Here is a 27,932-nt window from a genome sequence, read left to right on the forward strand (position 1 = left end):
ACCACAAATTAAAAAGATAGTTGTGGGTAAAATAATGCCACTGGGGACAGAGACATAAACACAGCAAAACAAGCAAAATGCCTTTACAACTTTTTTTTGACAGTTAAGGCCCCAGTATATTCTCATGGTAAAGCTCTTTTTCATTCTTCATTTAGGGGTAAAACGAAGTTCGAAACGTGAGCAGTGATATACTGTTATCGAACATCTTGATAACTCTCACCTCCGTCCTGCTGACCGTCTCTCTCTCCATCTCTCCCTCGAGTGTGCTGAACTTGGGCTCGAGGAGCTGCGAGACCCACAGGCCGAGACTCTCTCTGTCTGTCTGTGTGTTTATCTGGTCCTGAAGGGCCTGAACGAAACCCACGGCCTCCTCATGCTGCTGCTTGGCTTTCAGCTCCCCCTGCTGGACGCTTTCCCAAAGTGACGCCACACGCTGCTCGAGTCGAGCCAAACGCTCGCTGTCAATGGACTCCGATGCAGCCTGAAGGAGTTCAGATTAGAATTAGATTCAAATTCATGTACTTTATAAATCTCAGATTTGACTTGGTCCTGGTTCGTTACCTGAGGGATTGCTGAAGGTGGGATGCGTTGTTCTTCAAATAGTGGTTCTTTTATAAAAGAAGGTAGTGCAGGTAAAGAGGGAAGAGATGGCAGAGAAGGGAGGGAAGGAAGTGATGCGATAGAGGTGACCGCTGTTTTCCACTCTGTGAGGTTTACAGCTGGCAGGAAGGACAGAGCGACGGGTGGACCGAGATACCATAATCCTAAAAACAAGAGAGAAGAGGGAAACCTTGGAAACAGGATCTCTAAATATCACAGTTCGTTCAAGGTTTATGGACTTTCTGGTACTAAAAACACAATCGTAATCGCTTTTAAAGGCACTTCTGTGATGATGATATTCAATTTAAGTTGCTATGGCATTTCAGGGCAACAACTTCAACTTCACATCAGCGTTTTGAGGAGGGAGAGAGAAAGAAAGAAAAAGAGAAGTGTGTGTGTTTGTGCAATCTTGGATAAGTGTGAAAGTAATATAAGCAAAACCATCTGGGTAGAAGTACATATGATTGCACAAGTGTGGCTGTTAGTGGCTGTTAGTGCCAGTGGTTTTGTGAAGGAATGTCTGGATCATTATGAAGGTTTCTGTGCCATTACTCACAAAAAGGAATTGCAACAAAAAGGACTGTCTTTAATATAACTTGTTTGTGTGTATAAGATTTAAATAGGAGAAAACATTTTACCATATAAAAAACGCTACACACTGAAGTGACATGCTTTTGATTACCACAAAAGCACTTACAACGATAGCCTATCAAGCAAGTGTGCACTGCCCTACAAAGCAAAAAGGCAGTAACTACGCAGAGTGCAGAACTGAGAAAAATGACTTTAAAGTCATCCTGTCATCCAGCCTAAGTAGTTGTAGGTACTAGGTAGATTATTGGACATGTGGCTGTTTTGTTACTTTATACTGTATTAGATTATTCTTTGTACATATCAATCCTCATATTTAATTTGATATTTTACCCCTATTTTGCAGTTACTGTATTCTTGCTTTGTATTATTTACCAAAAACGTGGCACCATACCAAGGAAAAAGGCAGTAACTACAGATTCTCCAAAAACAATTTTGCCACAACTTGGGCTCTGGGTGTGTTAGATACACTGTATTTGAAATAATTGGAGCCATTTGTTTTCCTGAACATGGATATACCAAACCCAAACTAATTTGACCATTTTAGGTCAATATTTTCCAATCGGAAGCTGTTCTGGTGCTGAAACGGCTGCTTAAAGTCTCACATTGCTAAGCTGTATCAAGGCCCAAATGGGGACAATTTATTTTGAATAGGACCACATTATTATGTGTGAGTATTAGCTTAATGTGAAAAATTTAAATTAAAATGTTCTTGTCAACGCCAGTTCGACCATCTTCTTTCCCCGGCTTTGTGCCATCTCAAACAAAATTTGTGTGGAGTTACAAGGGTGAAATCGCAAATGTTAAAACCGTCCCGTGAGGATGCCGTGAAATCATCTGTGTGTGTTCATCATGGAAACAGTAACTTCACTGCGCAGCAACACAGTTATTTTGTGTTAGGTAAAACATAACAAGAATACAGTAATGGATGTTACTGTACTCATGCTTTGTTTCATTAGGGCTTTTTGCAGTTACTGTACAAACGACTACCATTTTTCTCCAAAACGACACACATTTGAGATAAGATGTTTTGTCACATAACAAAGGATGCCTTGAATGTCATGAAAATGATAACTCATTTTTGACCAAAAATGCAGTTACTGCCTTTTTGTTTTGTAGGGCAGTGCAGCAAGTTCAATATACATTTAAAATATGCAAATACACGGTCACAGAAGTATAACAACAACACTTGCAAACATTGTATGAACTAATATGAGTCTACTGAAACAGAATCACTTACCAACCATTTTTCTCCAAATATACAGTTTCTTTTGTTTCTGAAAGAAACCTCTTATGCTAACCAATATGGTTTATTTATTTGATCAAGAATACAGTAAAAACAGTAATATTGTGAAATATTATTACAATTTAAAATAACTGTTTTCTGTTTGAATACATGTTAAGGTGTAATTTATTCCTGTGATCAAAGCTGATTGTTCAGCATCATTACTCCAGTCTTCAGTGTCAGTTCTAATATCTTCAGTTCTAAGATGATTTGATTCTCAAGAAATATTCATTATTATTATCAATGCTGAAAGTTGTACTGCTTCATATTTTTGTGGAAACGTGACCTTTTTTTTTTTTTTTTTTGGATTCTTTGATTTTATTTGAAAAATAAATATTTTGTAACTTAATGAATATCTTTATTTTTGATTCATTTAATTTAATCTTTGATGAATAAATACATTTATTACCCTAATAAAATAATAAAAACCCTTTTGAACAGAGCTATGTGTATACACACACACACACACACACACACACACACACACACACACACACGTATAAGCAAGCAGTTAAACAATCAAATGCGGTTACTTCTGCTTGGTGTCAGCATGAGAATAGCAGGAAGGGACTGGATGCATCTGTGAAGGACTATTTTCATGTAAGTAATATAAGCAAAAGGTCTTCCACCTGGAAAAGTAGTCCCACCTCTAAAGGACAGTTTAGATTAGATTTTTTATAAAATCAGAATATTTTAATTTCTTTCCAGATTTTTTACACTAAGTGCATGTAAGAGCATGTAACAAAAGTTCATCTCTTACAGTTTACAGTTCATCACTGTAAAAGTGTTTTCCATTGGTCTATACAACATCTCATAGATTGAATACATTAATTTGAAATTACATTGAAATTCAATAAATTGTATTATTCCTAACATTAAGTTAGCCTGGGTTGCTGCGATTTTATTCACACTGCTAGGCAGCCTGGACACCATGGACCAGATTTTCCCCTCAAAAAGGGAACCAATCACAGAACGGGGAGGGAGCAGCAAGACGATGACGACGTCTATGCGACACACCGAAGCAGTTTGTTTATATCTATGGATCCAACATGGCATCAGACGCGAAGTTACCTTTCGATGCAGCCTTAGATAGTGTTCTAAGTAGTTTAGAACGCAAGTTTATTTCGTCTTCTTCCTCGTCGAATTTCTGCCGCTCTACATACGTCATCTGGTATGATTGAAACGATTGGCTATGAGCTACGCACAGGCGCATTTGATAGACATTCGTAGCGCCCAATAAACGGCTCTGGGCATTTGTAAACCACGCCTCAAATACGAGAAAATGAACATGTGGCTCTCAATGAGACGAGGTCTGATGTTAGCCAGGCTAACATTAAGTACTAATAATCCTTTAATGACAATATCAAATCTCACCGAACAGCAGCAGGAAGGGTAGCAGAAACAGAAGAAGCTTCAGTAGTTTGGGCAGACACCTGACAGACAGAGAGAGAGAAAAATACAGTCAAAAAGATATATATGATATTTGCATCCTGACCAACGAGAGTTAGTGCTTAATATCCAGCAATATTATGGATTTGACTGCACTTTACACTATCAGATGAGAAAAAAAAAGTTGAACTAAATTCAGCTGAATAATGACACTGTTTTTTGCATCATCAACCCTGTTGTTGAACTGAACTGTCAACCCTGAACTGACTGGAGCTGAATAACGACACTATTGTCTTCAGTAGAGCTGCTCAAAGCTGAATTGAACTTGTCACATAATAAATTAATTTTACAGTTAGAGAACTGAATCAACGCTGAACTGAACTGAGCTGAATAAGGATACTATCATCTTTTTAGAGCTTGTCTCAAATTTGCTAAAGTTTGTATCAGTGATTGTTATTTTCCAGTTTATTACCGTGAAGCTACTTCGAAACAATTTCTATTGTATAAAGCGCTTTAACAAAGATGACTTGACCTGACTAGGGTATATAAAAAAATAAGCAAAAGCACAATATTTACATAAAGGCTCAAACACTTTTAACTTTTACCTGGTGAGCAGAAAGACGTTGATCAGGGACATGAGCGCCACCAGCTGATACCATCCTGTTCCCAGCCACCAGAAGGCGCCAGTCGCTGCTTTCCCTGTTCAGAGCAGAAGAGGAAGTTAAATAGATGGATAGTTAGTCCATGTTACACATTGACAGGTTTAAATGATTGAGGGAAAATAATTATTAGTGAAAGAATCAGATACAGAGATGGATGCAGTCGAATCACCAGAGCTGAAAAGTTGAGGAAGGAAGTGCTGGTTAAAATGATTTCAGTCTTCAGAAAGAAGTCATATGGGTTCACTGTGCCAACAACTACAGTGATGTGAGAAAGAGAAGGAAGTGAGAGAGAAAGGCGAGCATGCTGGAGTCTGAATCATATCGACCTGGAGAACACACTGCCAACCACAGCACGGACTTCAGCTTCCGAGTCACAAACGCACCGGCAGAGCCGAAGCTTTGGCAAACCCTCAGAAGACCGTAACCTGAGTTAACCAGAAGACATTCAGACAACATCCTGCTATCTTTCCCACAAATTTCATTCTAGTGTCTTACACCATAGCGAAGACTTTCTCAGTGAACAAATGGATAGATAACACAAGTAATGTCATGAAAGCTTACAAAAAGAAAAAGAAAAAACACAAAAACGTCTCTCCTGAAGCGAGACACTGAAGTCGATGTCTACTAGGAAGGTGTGTAAAGATCTGAAGGTGTATAACCTGTGTAAGAAACAAGGGCCCACAAGGCTGTGAATACGTAGCGGGTGAAGGAATAGCGTTTATGCTCCATGTGTGTTTCCATGTGTGTTTCCATGTGTGTTTCCATGTGCTGCTTCCCTTTGCAGTCATCGCCTGTGATGACATCAACATCAGCATCACAACTCATGGAAAGGAAGACAACTTGTATGAATAAAGTCAAGAATATACATTTATTAAATAACATATTCAGAATGATACACTACCGTTTGGGGTCAGTAAAATATATATAATTTTTGAAAGAAATTAACACTTTTATTCAGCAGCGATGCATTAAATTGATCAAATGAGACAAAAACATTTATAATGTTACAAAAGATTTCTATTTCAAAGAAATGCTGTTCTTTTAAACTTTCTATTCATCAAGGAATCCTGAAAAGAAATGCATCATGGTTTCCACAGAAATATTAAGCAGAACAGGTGTTTTCAACACTGATTATAATAAGAAATGGTTTGGAGCACCAAATCAGTATATTAGATTGAGTTCTGAAGGATCACGTATATTAAATAGTTCTATTAAATAGTTCTATTAAATTGTAATATTATTTCACAATATTACTGTTTTTAATGTATTTTTGATCAAATAAAATACTTTTTTTTACAAACCATAAAAAAAAATCATACTGACCCTAAACTATTAAATGGTAGTGTATGTTAAAATATCAATCTATAAAATAATACATTCAAAATGACTGAAAACATAACATACATCATTTAATTAATAAATAAAAAAACACTTAGATGTAAAGGCAGGAAGTGTCTCAAAGGTGTAGATTACATTTATTGTACCAATGACACTCTGTATGACAACATCGAGTGGACAATTTGTCGTCCTTTAACTCATTCAGAAAGGACCATCACAAGCTCTGTTGACCATCAGGCTTAGGTTCTGTCCTTAAAGTAGCCATTCAAAAACAAATGACCCCACAAAAATCCTGTTGATGCCCTTTCACTACTGAAAAATGTCCACACAAAAATCCCCATCATATGTTTTGATGGTTCATTAGCCGTAGTTATTTAATAAATGTCTGCCGCTGAATCTGCTTGTGCGCTGAAGGACTGTGTACTTACAGAGGGAGCCGTTGAGATTGAGATGTCTGTCTGCGGTCACCAGATCTCGCACGTTCACACTGCCACAGTAGCTGTCATGAGCTGAAACACACGTACCACAAAAATCAACCCCTGCTCACCTAAAATCCCAGCATGCATTTCACTTCATTCAAAAGAGCAAGCGGGCATGAATTTGCATATAATTTGCTTATTATTGGTCTACTTCAAACATTCATGGTGAACCAGAAATACAGATGTTCAACAACATGTAAAAAAACATTAAACAAGCACAATTTTATGGTACATTAAGTTTTTTAAATAATTATGGAGAAGCATAAAAACGGTAGCGATGTTTGCGAATTGACTAGATGGATGCCCTCCTCACCTGTCCTGTCATTGTCAACACTTTTCAGAGAGGTGGTCATAGCGGCATCTACAGCTGTCTGATGCGCTGAAGATGCGGAGTACGGTAAAGTAAACACCGTTTCCCCCTCCTTCCCGTCTGCGTGGAACGAGCAGTCCTTGCAGATGTAGCCGTTAGCCAGATTAGCGTGCGCCTCCGTTTTACTGGCATCTCCATTCTCCAACAGAGAGCTGTGAGCAGTTCTTCGTCTCCGTGCTGAACACAACATTAGGAATAATAGATTTATAAATAGAAAAATAGGAAAAATAGAAAACAGATTAATAACAAGAGTCAAAGCACACTGTTAAAGAAGCCATTTATGCCCTTTTACAAAGTCTTGATTTTGTTCCTGGGTCTACTAGAATATGCAATGTACTCTGATTGGTTGGCTGGACCAGTGTGTTGTGATTGGTTAACCGCTTTGAGTGCGTTTCAGGAATGTCACGGCCATTACCATAAGAACAAGTTTTATCACACTACTAACTCAACCAGGCCTGGCACATTTATTTTGCGTATGCCTTAAGTGGGAATTATTTAAATGAGGAATATTGTGACATGTTTGTCCCTAGAAAGAAAACTCAAGACTACAACTGAGGCTTTCAGGGATTTCAGAAACAGTTTACTGATATAGAGAATAACTCCCTTCGGAGTGACTTTGTGCTTTGTAACTTTGCAGAGCTTTTTCATGCTCAAACAGCAACATTACACACTAAAGAAAGTTGAAAATGTAAAAAAGGTCCTTTTTTAAACTGATGTGAGAAACAGAGGACAGATGATGACCTGGCCTAGAGTTATTTACTCTGCTAACTTAAACAAAATCTTGAACTTCCAACATAAACAGTTGTTTATGCATAGTTTATATAGTCAGGCTTATATAAGCAATAGCTACAGCGTGACATTTGCCTAAAATGACAACAATTACATTTTGCCAGTTTTCACAAACTTCCTGAATTATAAGCACTAATTATTCGTGCAGAATTTAAAATGTAAATGTGTTTTGACTTCATGTTGTCTGTGCGTACTCGTGAAAGGCCACTGACCAGAGTACATGTGTGTGGCGGAGCTCTGTCTGAGCGTGGACTTGTCCAGCAGGCTGGAGATCAGAGACGCATCACTGGCTGTACTGTTGAAGCTCAGGTCTGATGTGCTCTGATCGTTCTGTGGAGTCTGAGTCACGATCTGAGACTCGTACATGGACGAGCCCTGCTGCTGCCTCCGGCTCCGCACAGACCTGCGGGACAAAATACACTGGGTAATTTCAAAGGATCACAATGCACTTCTATTACACCCTAAACAAAGTCATTTGTTGCTGGCTGCCACAATTTTTTCTCATGTGGCATACGGAAATATGTAAAGAATATTTTCCTCTGATAGTGAGGATCATGAGGGAAGATCACATGATCATTAATGGCAAAAGTCACTGTTCATTTTTGCTAATGGAAGGAATTCGGTTTATTTGAATAAAAATACAGTATACATTTTGTGAAATATTATTACTAAGTAAAATAATTATCTAATATATAGTCAAATGTAATTTATTCCTGATCAAAGCTGAATTTTCAGCATCATTACTCCAGTCTTCAGTGTCACATGATCCTTCAGAAATCATTATAATATGATGATCTGCTGCTCAAGAAACATTTCTTATTATTAATGTTAAAAAAGCTGTGCTGCTAAATGTTTTTGTGGAAATTGTTATACATTTCTTTCAGGGTTCTTTGATTAATAGAAAGACAGTGCTAAAGTCCAGCATTTATTTGAAATGAAACATTTTTGTAACACTATCAATGCTACTGCAGTCACTTTTGATGAATTTAAAGGTGTCATGACATAATATATCAAATTTGCCTTGAAGGTTGAAACATCGTTTTTTCCACATATACATTTTTGAACGTTGTTTGAACGGTAGTGTATTGGGAGTCAACGTTGTTGGACATTTGTGTCAAATTAAACATCCTGTCCACTCTGACTAAAAGCTTTGGGGTTTAGGACATATCATATTTCTAGACTGCATCACCCACATATGCACTAACCACTATGCAACTAATGCATGTATTAATTAATACTATATACTGAAAGACAAAATACTACTCGTCCACTTTATTTAAAAAAACAATTCAATAAATGTGCATGCTTAAACTTCTTTAATGGGTCCTGGCAGGTAAGTTGTGTACGAACTTGCTGCAAGTCATGTCAAATATGTGCTGCCAGGCTGATCACACAAACATATCTTTTGGGGGGGATTTCTGTAAGGTTGAAAATATGGTATTTTCACTATGTCATTCATTTTTCTTCATTCATTTAACTCAAGCACTAACATGTCAATAATTGCAGGACAACCTTTCTTACTAGTGCAAGTTGTAATGCTAAATGTCACTACTTGTATATTTCTTAAATCTAAAGTTGCGGAATAGCATAATTCAATGCATATAATAATACATTTTAAGATGAACCTCCCTTCTTTGACGCAAAGATGTCCACAGTAACAAGATAAATGGATAAATGTAATGGCTTTAAGAGATTTATTTGCCACATAATTGTTACATGATTCATTTGGCAAAAACAGAGTTTTGATAATTTTGTCCTCACGTAGTTGTGCTGACATGAGGCTGTGCGGGTTTACTGATAAGTCGTCATGTTTTACCCTCGGTTAGTTATCTCAAACTGACAGAGAGATGAACATCTGACCTGTTGACGTTGCTGATGCTGCTGCTGCTGGTGGTGCTGGTCTGCTTGTAGGAGCTGACATTGTGATTCCCCTTGAGCTCAGTGAAGCTGTTGTCACCATAGAAACCACTGCTTGTCTGTAGTCTCAAACTACGCCGTGACATTCTGGGCGAGTCGTACACAGGATTGATTTTGTGCTCCTTCTCAAACTCGAGGGCTGCGGACGAGTAACTTGAACTGAAGAGAGGAAAAAAACATGTAAATTCAGATATAAGATTTTCAAATGCTACATAAAATTGTCACATGTAATATAACTAGGGATGCACGATATATTGGCCACCATATCAGTATCGGACGATATAGGTTCATTTTTAATGTTATTGACCCAATAAAAAAATTAGGCCAGTAAATTAAAGGCGATAAATAATGGATTATTTCCTTCAGCTGAGACGCTTCAGATGCACACTGTTCGCCATGATGGTTTTGAATTTATCAGCCAATACATCGGCTATCATTTAAAGAATTATCGGTTATCGGACAAAATGTTCATATTGGTGCATCCCTAGATATAACCTGTTGATTATAGCTGCTCATGTAAACAAGTTTTATCTTCTGATAATGTCAGTAGTAAAAAAATTATATAATCCAGAATGAATCCATTCAAATTTGGCACATGCACTGAACAAAAAAAAAAAAGAGTAATAATACTGGAAGAAAAAATTCTAAATCTGAATTTGAAAGACACAGGAACATTCCAAACCGATGGAACATTATGAACTTTTCAAAGCAATGAATATACTTTTAAAGCTCTCTAAAGCTATAATTACAGGTGACAAATGTGAGTTATGCACCTGCCCAAAATCGCCCGACCTTTCAAACCGGGTGTTGCAGTAAGGGAAAAGAGGCACAAAAGAGGCCTAGGGCAACTCTACAGGAGTCACAATCCTCCATCAAAGAAATGGGAGAAAGAGTTGGCAAGATGACAACTGCGCACAAACCTGACTAGCTCAATACCTCTAACTTGCTGCAAGAAAGTCTTTGTTGAAACAAAAATCACATTAAATCTTGGCTAAAGATGAAAAAAGTTAAAAAGCTTTAAATGAATGAATGAATGAATGAATGAAGTAGCTGGTTGGTGTGAGATGTTTTGGTATAAACTAAAAGTTAAAGATGTTACAAAGCAAACACAACTATCAGTGATTCACATTGCATTCAATACTTGCATAAATGCACAAAAACAAAAATGATTTGTGAACACCTGAAGGGAACTACAGGGGGTTTGTGACATGACGAAAAGTGAACCGTTATAATTACTTAAATTCTAAAAATGTAAAATGAAAATAAATAATTTTAAAAGGAAACAAATCAAAATAAAACTTCAATATTCATGTGACCATTAAATGACATCAGAGAACCAAGAATATGCAAATGTCTAGATAAATGAAATAAATACTCAAACACACTGCTAAACAAACTGATGAACGCTTTCATAAACATCAGAATACTATATTAAGCGCAAAAAAAGGGTAAAAAAATCACATTACATTCTAACATTGTAACAACAACATTACAATCTAAAAAAGCAGAAGTTAAATTGACTAAACTAAAAATAAAATGTATAAAAACTAAAAGCATGGACTAAATAGGAAAAGTAAAAGGAACACACATTCACTCATCTAAACTTTATTAAATCTATTAAACTTACAGCCTACATTTGATTACCCCATTACAATGGTCACTTTACAGTTATTGCCATCATTAATTGTAGGTTTAAAAATTACACATATGGCACATTTATTAGCAAAATGTACAATACACACGTGTTTTATTTCTCAGCTGGAATAGGAAACAATAAGCGGAATAGAAATGCACGTGTCTGATTGAATCCCCAGTTCATCGACATTTAGAACAGGTTCTTATGACTGGCAATAAATCTCATTCTGATTCTGAAATTATTCCATAAACATGAGCCAAAAGTGTGGCACTGCCATGCTAAGCTGTATGATTCTGATGAAAGATTCAAACACCCACGTAATCTCTTTCCTAAATGACAACGATTCGCCTGTGTCTATTAAACCTTTGAAAAAAAATTACACAGCAATCATAAGAAGAAATGTTTCTTGAGCAGCAGATCATCATATTATAATGATTTCTGAAGGATCATGTGACACTGAAGACTGGAGTAATGATGCTGAAAATACAGCTTTGATCACAGGAATAAATTACAGTTTAATATTAGGGGTGGCACAATCCGCCTTTTTTGCCTCCGATACCGATTCCGATACCTGGGATTCAGTATTGGCCGATAACGGCGAGTACCAATCCGAGACTAAAATATCGTACCAATCCGATACTAATAATTCAAAAAAGTGCTGAATTACCTAATAAACTGTATCTGTATGCTTGACTGTGGGGAAGAGACTGTGATTATTCTTTTGAGAAAGGCTTTTAAGCTTGACTTAAACATGATTTTCCTAACTTTGTAAAACAAAATACGGACAAAATATATAGGCTACTTTATAATTAAAAGACATTTCTTTTAAAATTTTAAGCGCAACTTTTTAATAAAGCAGCAACATATGATAGATAGGACAGAACAACTAAGGCTATCAATAAACTTTCGTTGCTCAAAAGTATTGTAATATGAAAGACTCCAAGCGGCACGAAACGCTTATGCGCATTTCGTGCGCAGAATGATGTGCTTGAAGAGACATGGAGTCACAGTGCACAGCGACAGCACTTCGCATTGAAAAGTTCAAAGCACAAAGGGAAGAGATATTGATGCGTAGTGTTATCAGGGTTCCCACACCTTGGTTAACTTCAAATTCAAGGACCTTTCAAGGACTTTCCAGGTCCAGTGCCCTCAAATTTAAGGACTTAATGTGGGAACACATTTCAAGTGAGAGCAAGGTTACGTTGTGTTACCTTGTTAGATACATTGTTACAGTTTTCATGTTTCAAAGCTTTTTGCATTTATTTTTGGCCATACGACAGAGATCTGATATTCTATTTGTCGTATTTCTGTTTTGCATAAAACTGAAGTGTATTCGGTACATCCCATACTGTCCACAAAGTACCTTATCCGGGAAACACTTAACGTAAATGCGTGTAACTAACGTAAATCAAGCAAGCTATTATGCATAGGCCATGAAGTGTTGGAGAAATAACACATTAGCGGACCGGAGGGAATAATATGGAATTTATTCCAGAAAACTTCTTGCACAAAATAAATTCAAGCACTTTCAAGAACCTGTATCTATTCGGCTTGGGCGGTATTCGAATTTTGATACCGTCAAACCTCCTCCCTATTTTACCGGGGTATACGGTATTACCGTGACTAATTAAAAATTATGACATAATGGGCTCAGACGGCGTCACCAAACTGTTGGCTTGTGCCTACACCGTTCAGAAACTGAATGCCAGATCGGGCAAAAAATAAATAAAAAATCAAGCCCAACCCCTGCACGTTGTGTCTGAGTCAGGCCGACGGCATTAACTGTTATTATGAGCCGGAGCCCACCATTATTCAACATAATATCTGTGTGCGTGCAACAAGCAAAAAGTGCCTCTGTAATCCGGTGACACGTGTCCATTGATTTTTATTAATACAACTTTTCTGCAAAGATGGAAGTTGACGATCGCCATCTCTGTAGTGAACGCGCCTATAGAGAGAAATGCACATCATTACACAATCAGAGAGTGGCCTTTTTTTTTTTCGTTTTGAATTGTTTCGTTTAAAGAAATTGACGATCGGCATCTGAACGCTATAGAGAGACATGCACATCATGGATTACAGAGGGTACGTTAGGCTAGTCTATTTATTTTCGTTTTGAATGGTTTCGTTTAATGAAATTGACGATCGCATCTCCGTATGAACGCGCCTAGAGAGAAATGCACATCATGGGTTACTCAGCCTAATCAGTGAGTAGCCTATTTCTTTCGTTTTGAATTGTTTCGTTTAAATAAATTTCAAGCTTTATTTATATATATTTGCCATGTCTGTGAGGCATAGCCTACACTGAGTTTCGGTTAATTTATGAGATTTCAATGCAAGTGACCGCGGCATGCCCATCATGTCATGATTATCCAGGAAATTGGTTGATGAAAAATGTATTAAAATTAAGAAACAATATATACAAAACGAAATTCGTTTTAAAGAGGCCATTTACAAAACGAAATTTATTGAAGTGGTCAAATCGTCTGACTCCCGATGCATCCCATCTTATTTGTGCCGTTCACTTTTCATAATCAACAAAGATGGAAAAAATAACATTATAATATTTTAACAAATACGAAACTTAATGCGCTTATTTAATGAACTCGAGAACAAAATGCATCCTGGCAGCAGTGAGTGGGCGGTTGTTTTGGAGATACGACATTAGGTTAGAGGTGTTTACATCTCTTGTATTTACCGCCTCTCCCTTCTCATGCGGTTGGAACCAGAAATATTGCCAAACTGCAATTTATAGGCAATAAATAAATTATATATATTATAGGCTATATAAGTGCCGGTAATGACGGTATTGAAACTGATACCGGTGCTATTTTAAGATCCCGCGGTATCCGATATTACCGTAATACCGCCCAACCCTAGTATCTATGTTTATTTATTTATTTTTAAACAAATGTTTTTTCAGATTCACAAACTTTCAAGGACCCGTGGGAACCCTGTGTTATATATTATGCAATTAGTTAGAGCCTTTTAACAGTTTTAATTTCAGAACAGTAGTGCTCTCTACTCCAGTGTTGTGATCTAACAGGCATCCGGGAGAAAGTAACATGTGAAACTCCAGCCAGATGAAGTCCTTTTATGCAAAACCATAGACCTTTATCTACAGATCTACAGTATAATAATAGGAACATTGAATCATCTTGGAGAGAGTTTCATCGTGTTCACTGCCGAAAATGACTGACAGCGGCAGCGGAGGGAAGCACTTACGCGAACTTGAATTTAACGACTTAAATATTCATTTGTACCTCACATTAGACTATGTAATGGCTTCAGAAAACTTGGAATATAACCAGGGGGGCAGGGTTTCATATTATATTGAAGTTTCCCCGGGCGCCGCCATTGGCTAGCGGACCATCACCTGCTGTTAGCATCCCATTGACTCCCATTCATTTTGGCGTCACTTTAACAGCGAATAACTTTACATCTGAGGCGTTTAAAGACTCCATTTGTCCATTATTTATTTCTAAAGAAACACGAAAATGTATAAAAGGCTCCATTACCTTGTATCTTACGTTATGGCCCCATAGATGCAGTTTTTGTAAAAATAGGCTAACGATTGCGTCATAACCACGCGACTCTCTGTCGCACAGTAGAGAATTACCGTATAGACAGGAGGAGAAGCTCGCAGGCAATCGGGGGGACATGGAGGCAAAATGACAAAGAAATTTATCAGAATACTTAGCAAAAGTTTCTCCTGCTCCTAGCTCATGGACACCTCCTACTCACACTCTCCGTCTCTGCAAGTTTTGGAAGGGAATGATTCAGATTTCTCTTGGCACAGCTACTAGAAGACAGACAGGTTGCTCACGTCACATATACGTCGTCAAGCTCAGTTTGAGTCTGCGCAGTACGCTCGACCATCAGGAAGTGAATGCTTCTAATTGACTTCACTTGTCTCCGTTGAATCCAATGGGGTCGCTGTGTCCAGTTTATATACTGTCTATGAAATATAACATGATGGTGCTTTGTAATGATTTTGTGCTTTTTGTGTTGTATAACAATAACATACGCACAATATCGGATTTGGATCGGTCTCGTCTGGCCGATACCCAATCCGGCAAAAAGTATCGGATCAGCGCACCCCTAATTACAATTGTAATAATATTTCACAATTAGGGCTGGGGGAATTAACGCGTTAATCTTTGCGATTCATTTGAGATGTTTAACGCATTAAAAAAAAAATAACGCAATTGACGCAGCACTTTTTTTGGGGGGGGGGGGGCTCGTTTTAATGACTTCCTGTTGCGGCTGCTATTGAAAAGGCCGGAAATATGCCGTCCCGCTCCTCCGTGTTCGGCGATCAGGTTTCATTCTCGCGCAGCTTGTTTAGTAACTTCACGAGTGGGTCTTTTCCGCACTGTGTGTGCGCCATGCTCTCCGTTCCGTGTGTGTGTGTGTGTGTGTGTGCTCTCTGCTCAATGTTCCGTGAGCTCCGTGTTTGCGCTGCGCATTCTGCTTTGTCGTTAACAGCCCAAATGCTCCAATCATGTACCGATCACGCACTGGAAAAGCAAAGTCCACTCAAATAATGTGACATTTCTCAGTAGTAGTAGTAGTAGTTCTCTGTTTGCTGAGCTGGTATAGTCATACTGGGCAACAATGGTAAAATTACCTGCTCTGATCACGTGCTCTGGTAATAATAGCTTTGTATGACTATACTTTATTTTGATAATTGGTCAAAAATAAATCTGTTAAATCTGAGTATGTTGCATAGAACTGAATGAAGAATAATATATTGATATATTGATGTTTAATATTTTAATATAGGGCTATTTTCTGTCCAATTTGTGTGGACATTTTTCATTTTTTCCCCTTTTTTGTGTGTTGTTTAATTTAATTAGTGATTCTATGTTTAAATATTGATGATTACAAGTTTGGGGGGAATGCGATTAATTGCGATTAATCACAGCAAATTGTGCGATTAATTAGTTGATTTTTTTTTCATCGATTCCCAGCCCTATTCACAATATTACTATTTTACTGTCTTTTTTATCAAATAGCCTAAATGCAGCCTCTGTGAACATAACAGACTTCTTTCAAAAGCATTTAAAAAATCGTATCGACCCCAAACTTTTCAACGATGGTGTGTATGAAATCAGAATACTTTTATAGACAAAACTGCTTGTAGATTTGTAAAATAGACACACTTCTCTTCAAAACTGATTCCAAGCCAGTTGACATGGCCAAATAAATCTCAAAAAGGCCAAATTAAAATATTACTTATTCAGCAGCAATCACTAATTAACAACTTGATTCACAAATCAGACCAAAATATTATTATCAACAACTAGGGGTGTAACACTATATCGTGTCACAATATGTCGCAATAAAAAAATGCAACAATATGTATTGTGTATAGTTCACCCAAAATAAAAATGAACAAATTCAATTTTTCAGAGTTTTAGTGTCAGTACAGTAATCTACTATTTATAATGTTGAATATAATGTATAATAATGCAATGGGGGAATATTTGTGGGTCCTGATAATGCCAAATATAATGTCTTATTTTACCAGTAAAAAGTTTAAATATATTATCATTTTAAATATATCTAGTCAGTGACAGTGTAAGCATATTCATCTAAAATAATTCTGTATTTTCAGCTTTAGAATCATGAATATTTTTATTCTGGTGTCACTATAGTCCTGTGCATTGGGTTATCAGCACCAAGTCCAGGCCTATTCATTTACACACCCAATGTAAAACCAAAATTAGCATTTTAATCAACAGTACATTTTTGTGTTAACCTTTTACCATATGTCTTGGAGTATCACAATAATATCGTATCGTGAGTTCAGTATCGTGATATGTATCTAATCGTGACATGTGGGCATCGTTAGACCCCTATCAACAATGGAGCTGGGCAACAAGTCATGCGTAAACAACACCACAGCACCCAGAACACAAAAGCACAAAATAAACCAAGAAACGGAAATGAGTAACATCTTAAAATAACAGTTCCTTAAAGGCTGTGTCTTCCTGTGAGAAATACCTACTGGATCTGCGCCAAATCAGATTAGCTTGAATAAAACGCACCCCTCCTAAAGCTAAAACTTCACAGAATTACTAGAAGGCACTTTATCTTCAACAAACACAATCTCTAACCTTCAGCAATATGACATCATCCATGTTATAAATCCTGAAAGATTTCTGGCTTTGCAGCTGGTTTATTATTGGCACAGGAAATGAAAGGGCTCTGTTACAATCAAAGAAAAAAAAAATACTACTAATGAATACAGAAACTAAAAATAATTGTATAGAAACAAACAATGAACTAGGGCTGCACAATTGTGAAAAAAAAATAAAAATAAAAATCGAATTGCGTTTTTTCTATAAAAAACAAAACAAATAACGAATAATAATAGTTTTATCAGATGAAATTCTGATAAAATTGCCAATACGAATTTTTACTAATTTAATATTTCATTGTAAAATAAAGTATTTAAAATAAATCATTTTGTTTTACAGTACAACTGTAAAATTACAATACTGATATGTATGGCTGTCTTAAAGGGATAGTTATGATATAATGAGCCGGCGTTCTGACGTAGAAACTGGAAGCGCTGCACTGTGTTTATTACGTGATCAGCGTAGACATGGAAGAGTAGAAATTGTTAAATAAAGTCATTATTTTTGTTGTTTTTTGCACACAAAAAGTATTCTTGTCGCTTCATAACATTAAGGTTGAACCACTGTAGTCACATGGACTATTTTAACATTGTCTTTACTACCTTTTCTGGGCCTTGAAAGTTGCTGTCTATGGATGGTTCAGAAACCTCTCAGATTTCATCAAAAAATATCTTCATTTGTGTTCTGAAGATAAACGAAGGTCTTACGGGTTTGTAATAGTGCTGCACGATTAATCGTATCGCAATCGCAATCGCGATGTCAAGCCTACGCGATTATATGACGCAAAATGCTGCGATTTTATATTAAATAAACAAATTAGCGCTGTTAACACAATTAACGCAGCATCTGTTCATTTTTGGCATCCTTTGGCTAGTGTTACATGATCCCGCTATTATTCATGCAAATGCTTTTAAACCATTCATGCGCGATAAGACAAAAAAAGAATGCGCTGTCAGTGAATGTCATCCTGACACACACACACGCCCCACAGATAGACGCGCACCAGTATCAAGTTCTCTTTCGCGGTAGAACGAACAACACACATGTATGCCAAAATGAACGCGCTGCCTGTGAATGTCCTGACTGTGACACACAGAAAGACTTGCGCTAATATCGTGCGTGCGCACAGTACAGCATGACAGAATACAGTTCTCTTTCGAGCTTGAACGAACAATAACACACAATTATGCCAAAATGTCTTTTTGTCGAGTATGTATCTTCATAACATAAGAGTAGTCTTATGATGAACGTGAAGAGTTTGTGACTCGTGAGAGAATGAGGCTCGTGTGAGATCTGCGTCTCTGACAGCAGCGGCTGGTCTTAAAGGGACAGAACACACTAGCCACAAATTATATCCGTCGCTAAAGTTAATCAAAGAACAAAGGGAACAGAGAAAAACACTCACTGCTCTTGACTAAATAACTTTTTTCTTTAGGCAGATTATCACTAATCTGTGTGTGCATTTATTTTCCTTGAGAACCAAGCAAGTTGACTCATGAAATCATTTGTTTATTATATCGCATATCGCAATCGCAATATTGACCTCAATTATCGCAATATGACATTTTCCCCAAATCGTGCAGCCCTAGTTTGTAATGACATGAGGATGAGTAATTAATGACAGAATTTTCATTTTGGGGTGAACTAACCCTTTAATGTCTTTATTTTCAAGCTCTAAACCATCATTAAACCCCAAAGTTCATTTAGAAAACATTTACTTGAAGTAAACAACAACAACTAGCTTATACAATTTTAAACACTAAAGTCTGCAAACAAATACAACAGATTTCTTCTGCGCAACTGCATTCTGGGAAGCTTTTTTAAACAGTCTAGAAGGAGTTTCCATGCATTCCTTTATTATCAAGCCCATAATTTCAAAAACATATTATTAACATCTTAGCTTTGCAATGAAATTCATAAGCAGCAGGCACAATTTATAAGGGTCTAAAACTATTTCAAGCATTCTGAACAAAATCTTTTTGAAAATGAAGGATTTGGCATTGTAGCTGCACATCAGCATCAGTGTGAACTGTGAATGACACTCAACACCGCAGAGATTTACTGCTTGACATTTTATTGCAGCATCATGCATGGTTAAGACCATATTAGTATCTTAATTACTCGATTAGCACACTTTTTAGTGCAGATGCAGACTTACAAATGTCCACCACCTCCCCAGAATCCATCTTCCACACACACACACACACACACACACACACACACACACACACACACACACACACACACACACACACACACACACACACACACACACACACACACACACACACACACACACACACACACACACGGCAGAATGACAGGAGGAAATCTGATTAGGGAGAACACATGAAGCTCACAGTGAGATTAAGGACCTCAGGGCTCACGAGCGTCTGAGCTCAGGGCTTTATTTCAGAGAGGCACTACAGGGTCTGAGTGGGCTTAACATCAGCTCCTGTTCTACGGTCAACAAGCAGCGTCTTGCTCCACTTCAGTATCATTACTGCATCAGCTGACCCTCTTGACCAATCACTCGCTTCCCACTTACTATCTCAAATACTTTATCCCTCTTCCTTCACCTTACCATGATATTGATTCAGTCAAACTCACTGTCAATACCTATATAAGAATGCACTGATTTTTAAATAATACTACAATAAGACAATTATTACATTCGTAAGCAATATGATATTCTGCAATATTACTTGTATTGTAATTTATTATACGGCTCCGTGGAATACTTCCTTCTGATTGGTCAATTGCTGCGCCGGCCCCTCCCCCTCCCCCAATCACACATCATAGCAACCGTTACTATATGAGCAGGTCCGACAAACATTGACTACAAGCAAGATGGTGAAGCGGTGCGCCCACGGCGTTTGTAAATCGGACACTAGATACCCCGAGAGATTGTCTGGAGGAGTTGTGTTCTTTCCATTCCCAAAGCCGAAAACACAACGTGAGCGGTGCCTACAATGGATAAAACAGTGTGGACGGCCCCACTCCCAGTTAAATGTGTCGAACATTACGAAAATAAAATGGATATCTGAATGCCTTAAGTTTTGTTTTATCTATTTGATTTTATTATATTATCTGTTATGCACCCTTTAAGCCAAAGCAATTTCCTATTTGTGAATTCTGTTCATCAACAACAATGGAAATAAAACATTCTAATTCTGATTCTCAAAACGGCTATTCTCAAAACAACAGAGAAATGTTAGTTAGCTTTGAATGGCTTTGGCGCACATGTAGGCTATCTAACATATCCTTGTATTTTAACAAAATAGCTACTCGCAATAGACAATAATAGACCATAACATATGAAAGAGAACTTACCCGGCAGTGCAAGAGCATGACTGGTCCACAAGGCTGTGCTGGTTGCATTTGAGGTAACTTACAGGTCATGGGGTTTCTCAGATTTCGCATTAGCCTCGATAGTAGTCGTGTCTCCTTCATTGCGTATTTTTATATTTTGAATATATCCCTCCACTGCATATACTGTAACCCCTTTTGTCTCGATCTGGAGGATATCGCGGAGGTATTGCTCAAAAAAAGGTCATTGACACGCACGTGTATACCTCTTCCCGTCATGGCAATCTGTCGCGCTGGTCGTGTTTGACCATTTGTTTGTCGGACGTAGCAACAGTAACTAAGGGGGGCGGGGCTCGGCGAAAGGCTAATTCCCAGATAACAACCATGTTTTTTCTTTGTGGAAGTTTTGCGTTTGGTGAGCTAATAAAATATTAATGCCATTTTGCATCGACTGTTTTGTACACTAATGGATTAGAAAATGACAAACTGGTACGATTTTAAATCGGTTTCATCTCAAATCAATATCTCTTATCCCCATTATTGTTTGTGTGGGGAAATGCCGTATAATAAGTGGTATGACTGTACCGTATCCCTTAAATGTCTGTCTAGTTAGAACTTGCCGCTTGCTAGCAACTGCTTTCTCCGAGGAAGCTGTGTGTTTAAAGACCTAATAAAATATTTAATAAAATAAAGTAAAAAACTCAAGTCAATATTTTATGTCTAATTATTTACTTGTGGCAAGAAGCCGATTAATAAGCGGGATAATGTACATCCAGCCACTTATCATCACAGAATAAACCCCTTCAGTGTGATTCAAGACCCATCATCACCCTGTTGGGGTTTATTCTGCGATAACAACAAGTGGCTGGATGTACATTATCCCTTACATAAGATTTTGTTCATATCGCCCAGCCCTAAAATCAAGGCATCATATTATTTCAGTCATCAACCATCACTTCACAACGTGCATTAGGCTAAGTAATGAAAGTCATGATGACTCATCTTTACCTCAACTCATGGAAACAGTAAAAAATGCACAACATATTGTGAATTCCTATATGCTTTTAATTTTATTTAGTTACCAGAGCAGCTATTCCCTTATAATAGAAACCTCCGAAAAAAGATACAACTTTTTAAGGGCAAAAGACATTTTGTGCTTGGCTCTTCCAGCTTCCAGAAAAAAAAGAAAAAAAACAGAGAATTACTATCAAACGGAAAAATGTGATGTGGTTATTCAAATTCTGTTATATCATTTCCTCTATTACAGCTCAGCTAAAGCAGAACAAAACCCCTATTAAGTAACTTCAGTGCGTTCGTTCAGCACGCACACATTATCGTACAGCTGTCAAACACTCCAGCAGCTGCTGAGTGACTCTGCCATGCACACTTATTCCTGTAGAGCTATTCCCTTCATGCAGGACACTTTCCCAGAATGCACGTCTTCTACCATCTTGCTTAACATTTTAATGAATCCCTAGAGTTCCACCCTGATGTCCAAACCAGAAGCAGCTATATTAAGAAAATGTATTTCTTGGTGTTTCTGCCCCAGTTTCACACGGGTTCCTCTGACTACGCAACATGTGACACATATAATTTGAACAAAAATATGCATGAAAAGCACAAAGTACTGATACACTGCAAACAACTGTTTGCCAACCGTCAAACATAAACTGCACTGCCTGCCAAATAAGAGTGAAAATTTACTTGCCTGTAATTTTACTAGTAATACATAATTTTATAGTTAAATAAAACATAATATATGTTTTAAGCTAAAATGAATAATGTAAGTGCGACGACACATTAGGGCTGTCAAAATTGCTCAAAAATGACGTTCGAATATTCCCTCTAAAAAACACACGAATATTCGAACTATTCGAACATCTGGTTGCGCATTTTGTCAATACGCATCCTGCATTACGTCAATAACAGGACAAATTAATACAAAGAGACATACATAACTACTTGTATAGGTAGTTAATTTAAGTTTAAACATATTTGACAATGTATTACCAACACAAAACCAAGTAAATAAACTAATGGCCAAGACCGCAGACCTCACTCTCGCTCACTCGCAGGCACTCTCTCTCTCTCTCGCGCGCCCTCGCGCTCACGCTCTCTCTGCGCATAACGGTTTAAATGAACAACAATAAGCACATGTTGAGTGCTGATCAAGAGTTTTGTGCAAGCAATTTAAGGTCGCAACTCTTGTCCCAAATATAGCAGGCTTCATTCAGTGATTGAAACAAATTTATTAACATTAATTGAAGTTTTACAGTATAGAACCGACATTGAAAGCTCGAGCGAGCTGTGGTAAACATGGAACTTTTCTGTTTAACGTTAAATAAAATGAGGCACACAATTCAGAGAAATGTGACAACAAAGAACTTTTACCCTGAGGTTCATCAAAAATAAAGTGCTATTAAAAAAGAAAAAGGCTACTTACATTATTGGTGCTTGTATTAAAAAAAGGAAAAACTGACTGCAATTTATTCCATTGTCTTTTAGTGCACTGTCAACTTTCAGCAGTGACGCTGTGCTAGACAGTGCGACTCGTGTGACCTGTCCCTCAGGCAGCGCGCGCGCTAGGGCTGTACTCAACCAAAGAAAATCTTGGTCGACTGAAATCCTGAAATTTTCGACTATTAATCGACTAAAATCGACTAAAAATGACGGTAAAAAAACAACAAAAAAAAACGTTACATTAATTAGATGCGCACTGTGCGCAGTACTTGGTAGCCTTGTTGTCCGCCTAAATGAATTATAAATAAACATAAAAAAAACTAGTAGGCTATTTGCAGTATATTAAATCGTTTTTGACCTAATTATTTTGCACTGAAATGAGTCTGACACTCGAGTCTGTCGGCTCTGACAGCGTTGCATCACGTGCACCTGCGCAATATCATAGCTTATGATTTCCGAAAATAGTACTATGTTGTCAACTAGTGATATCATCACAAGAACTGTTGAGGAATATGCAACATAATTTAGACAATTATTTTTGTCATATGTTATAATAATAAGTTATAAGACACTATCATTTCACCGTGCATGTCCTCGCACCGAGCGAGGCTGAACATGAGCTCAGCTTCGCAGCTGAGACACGAATAGACTATTAACTTAAAGCTTTTACTCTTAATAAACACAAAAGGCACATCCACTTTAATAAAAAAAGAATATTTATTAAACAAACCAGATCAAGAGCAGAAACGAAATAAAGTGAATAACTGAAAAATAAGGCTCAAAACTAACACAACCAAGAACCAACAGCACAGCGCAATTGCGCATTAGGCTCCAAATAAAAAATAAAAAAGTTAGGTTATCACACTAAAACATTGAAATATGCAAATTCTGATATGTTCATATAGCCTACTCAAAACAGACAGGGCAAGCTAACGCAGACAAGTGAGCTTACCACTTTTAGATGATATGTCATGTTTGTCGTCGAGCTGTGGAAAACTGTTGCTTGCAAACTTTGCATTCGACCTTTTTCCTGTTATCAATTTTAACAAAATGCTGCCACACTGTCGATTTCTTTGTTGTTGACATGTTAGAAGAGGACTGACTATTAAACGCTCTCACAATTAAATAAATAATATTCAGCATCAAACCTTCTATAGTTATCGCTCTCTCTTGGGTTGGGCTAATCCAAAAAAGGTGAAAACAAGGGGGGTGTTCTGAAGACAGACTGTTACAGTGAAACAAGGGTACTCTGAAAACACCCCCATTAGCAGTTAGTGCTTTCCACCTGATGAAATGAGCGCGCCTCAGCGCGGCAAAACTGATGAAATAAACGCGGCAAAACTGATGAAATGAACGCGGCAAAAAATCGACCAATCAGAATTTTGGTCGAACCAGAACGTATCGACCAATTAATCGACTAATCGACTGGGACAGTACAGCCCTAGCGCGCGCCCACTCGCAAAGCAGACAGCCGCGCCTCTGCTTCCGCGGACGTGTTTTACCATATTCTAAATTCACATTCGAATATTTATTTTCACGTTCGAATTTCTGTTTTTTAAAACTATTCGAATATATATTCGAATTTAGAATATTCGTTGACAGCCCTACGACACATGAGAGATACTACTACTCATATTTAACCACTAAAATATGAGAGGAAAAATTATATCTTCGCCCCGCAGCTCAAACAGGCGACTGAGCAATATTTTGTACGACTCAATGAGCTCCACTGTTTGTCAAAAATATGCAAGGTGGAAAAAAATCAGCAAATAATTGCAGTCACAGACAAAATATACATAAATATCTACTTAAATAATTAACAAATTATATAAAATACAATTGTGTGTCACGTGAAAAATATTCATGGCCAGTACATTTTCACAATTGACCTGATATTGTGAAAAGCGCCACATAAATAAATAAATAAATACATAAAGAGGCCTCTCTGTTAAAGAGGCATTTAGATTCCCCTTATGACTGCATCAATCTCAGGTAATTCATTTCAAAGGGATCCAGTGGGAAAATGTAAGTAGAAAACATTAGTTTCCCCAAACACTCAACAAGCAAGTCTTGCTCTACTCTCGCTGCACTCCTTTCTCTGTTGAGCTTACACAATAACTCTTTGTAAGCTTGTCTTCCCTGTGTGACATGCGTTGAGTAACTCTAATTCGTCACGTCTCTCTGAGTGCCAGCGGCAGATGGCTCAACGGTTTGTTACTCGATCCCACTTCTTTTTACGACGGTTTCTGCCTGAAGAACACAGTCATGCAACCTACGCTGACACACTCGTAGTGCACACACTGGCACCGCTGAAACAATCCTGTACAACAGCCAATCAGACAGAAGCTACCTTAGTAATAAATATATCAGCAAGAAGGCGGCGTAGGATATTCATAATTGGAATAAAAGTTTTATTTTTCATGCTGCTAATTTCACACCACAAAGTTTCAGTAATAACGACCGATTCAAAATGCAAGACTGAATCTGAAATTGCAATGTTTGACAATGCTGGGCGGTATGACCAAAAACATGTAGGCTATCACTGTATTTTTACAGATGCTGGCAGTTTCACAGCGTATCACAGTATTTCTTCTCATGACTGGACCTTTATACTAGTTTATTATAACTTTTATTTTACTGTCAGGAGTACATAAAAACATTGTACTGTGAAATACAAATTTAATTTATAGAAAAATGGAGGTAATCAAATCAATTAACAACACTAACAATTTAGTTAAGCTTTTAAACTATCAAATTAAAATTTATTAAAAAACGTATGGAAATGTGTGTGATATTCCTCAAAAATAAAGTTTTAAAAATTATGATTATCATTACTTTAAGAAGTACATCATTCTACTTTAAAATAGTCATGTATTTCTTTCATAATTTCTTCAAGTTAGACAGAACGTTTATTTTGGCTGTTGTAATGAAGACCTTTGATACTCTTTAATAAACTGTTACTACTACTACTACTACTACATGAAGTACACCACTGTGCAATAGTAATACATTTCTGTTATAATTTCTTCATGTTAGGCCGAACTTTTATTTTGACAGGTTGTCGTGAAGAACTGAGTTTCCATGTGTATATGATATGGCAATAGTTTTATCAAATGAAATGGTGAAATGCTGGTAAAGTGACTCTCAGAGCAGATGAAGTTCACGTGTTCATGTCCTCATGTAGTGAGATGTTGAAAACACCATGAGCGTCATGCGTGCTTCAGTATGTGTGTAGTAGACGAAACTGCGGCACTCATTCACACAGACACGCAGAATTCAGGTTTCAATAGCAGTGTTTTTGAGCTTAAAGTCCCACTCCGATCATATTTTGAGCTATTTTTTTTATATTCTCAGTGGTCTTTAAATGATGATTATGCCGTTTTTAGCCAAAATCACAAAACCTGTGCCGTTTTCTGGGACTTCGCTTCAGCAGAGCGGCAGTAGCTCATTAGCAATTCGCCTCTGCGTTGTGGGCGGAGCCGTTGGCTGAAGCGAGATACATAGGCAGCAACAGCCTCTTTCTGTCTTTCTTTCTTTCTGTCAACACAGAAAACATTTCATCACTGGATAGTTTTTTTCGTTTAATTAAAGTGTTGTTTTATGTCAGCTGAATGTCCGGAACCCTTTTCAGAGAAGATAAGGCAACTTATTTAGCACAATTCACACCCAGCGGCAATTCAGAAAAAGAAAAAAAAAATCTCAGAATGCTCCACATGAAACTTTGGTCTTCCGACCTTTTACCGCCGTGTCGATTTATTTTGATTAATATGTGCGAGGGAGAGAGAGCAAGACAGCGCTTAGTTTGGAGACGGTGAGGTCTTGTTTACATTTTCGCCTGGCTCCGAAGACAGAGAGTGCGCGCGCGCGCGTCCGGGTCTCTCTCTCTGCTCGTTCTTTCATTTAAACAAGCGCAGCAGTTCATCTACATTACTCACCGATCAAATAAGACTTTGGCGGGACAAAAATTCACTTTGGCGGGCGCTAAAACAAGTTCAATGCAGGAAAATTCATGCGTGAATTTAACTGAGTAGTACATGACCATGCACTCGCACAAATGCGACCACATACAATTTTAACTCGCACATTCTCAAAAAATGGTCGCAGTCTGGAACCCTGGAACCCTGGAACGTAATCCATTCATCTCTCACAGCAACATGTTTTGGTAAAGCATGAAAGCTAAGACCAATATCTCTCCTCTTAGCATTGCAACCCGCTACCGCACATAGGTATTGATCCGCCATCGTCTTCTCTACTCCTCAGAACCTGACCGGGCGGGGCGGAGGGGAGTATGAGCTTGTGGCCCCGCCCAGTGGAGTTACTACGTCACAACTCCAGTCTATTTTAGCTGGCATTTTAGCGTCTGCTACTGATTCACAGCCATTTGAATGCAGAAATACTCAGAAATACAACTTTGAATTTATTTTTCTCAAGATATGTCCTCTAACATCAGAAAAATACCACAAGAACATGTTAACACCTAGAAAAACATGATTTTCATCGGAGTGGGTCTTTAAATGTTCACAGATACTAGTCCATATCACGATTTGATTCATTGTACTGCCCTACTTTTGATTTAATTCATCCCAAAATTCTGTGATATTCCGCTTTATACAGTAAAGGCCTGTTCACACCAAGAACAATAACTAAAGTCGAGTTTCCACCGTAGGAACTTCAGAATTCATCCTGCTTTAAAGAGCTTGAGTATTTAAAGGGGCAGACTAAATAACAGCTGCTTCCACATCACAGAAATCATAAGGCTATACATGGTATTTGCAATATTAAAGAGAATTAGCTGTGTGGATTATTTATTGTTGTGTTATAAAGTTATAACCGTTAGTAAGAAGGGTATGCAGTTAAAAGAGGATCCCTCAATACACTCTACATAGCGCTCTTCATGGCCATTGAACAGATGCAGCAATTGTTTCAGCTATGCACCGTTATGGCAGTATTTGAAAAAAACATAC

General features: G+C 37.6%; 1 protein-coding gene across 5 annotated transcripts in view; it reads right to left on the reverse strand.

Annotated features, from left to right (window-relative positions):
- The window catches only part of sun1b (Sad1 and UNC84 domain containing 1b), a 42,728-nt gene that overhangs the window by 8,486 nt on the left and 6,310 nt on the right, over positions 1–27,932 (reverse strand). For 4 of the 5 annotated variants that reach the window (XM_082137370.1, XM_082137369.1, XM_082137368.1 and 1 more), the window contains 10 exons: positions 9,361–9,576; positions 7,713–7,903; positions 6,655–6,888; positions 6,291–6,371; positions 5,184–5,315; positions 4,851–4,949; positions 4,468–4,561; positions 3,848–3,906; positions 562–764; positions 221–481 (listed from right to left, as the gene is read on the reverse strand). In XM_082137370.1, the coding sequence (XP_081993496.1) occupies positions 221–481; positions 562–764; positions 3,848–3,906; positions 4,468–4,561; positions 4,851–4,949; positions 5,184–5,315; positions 6,291–6,371; positions 6,655–6,888; positions 7,713–7,903; positions 9,361–9,503 (1,497 nt within the window). In that variant the 5' untranslated portion in view covers positions 9,504–9,576. The remainder of the gene's footprint in view (positions 1–220; positions 482–561; positions 765–3,847; positions 3,907–4,467; positions 4,562–4,850; positions 4,950–5,183; positions 5,316–6,290; positions 6,372–6,654; positions 6,889–7,712; positions 7,904–9,360; positions 9,577–27,932) is intronic. The other variant, XM_082137371.1, reaches the window with a different exon arrangement.

The sequence above is a fragment of the Leuciscus leuciscus genome (genome assembly GCF_965113295.1).
Source record: "Leuciscus leuciscus genome assembly, chromosome: 1".
Classification (NCBI taxonomy): domain Eukaryota; kingdom Metazoa; phylum Chordata; class Actinopteri; order Cypriniformes; family Leuciscidae; genus Leuciscus; species Leuciscus leuciscus.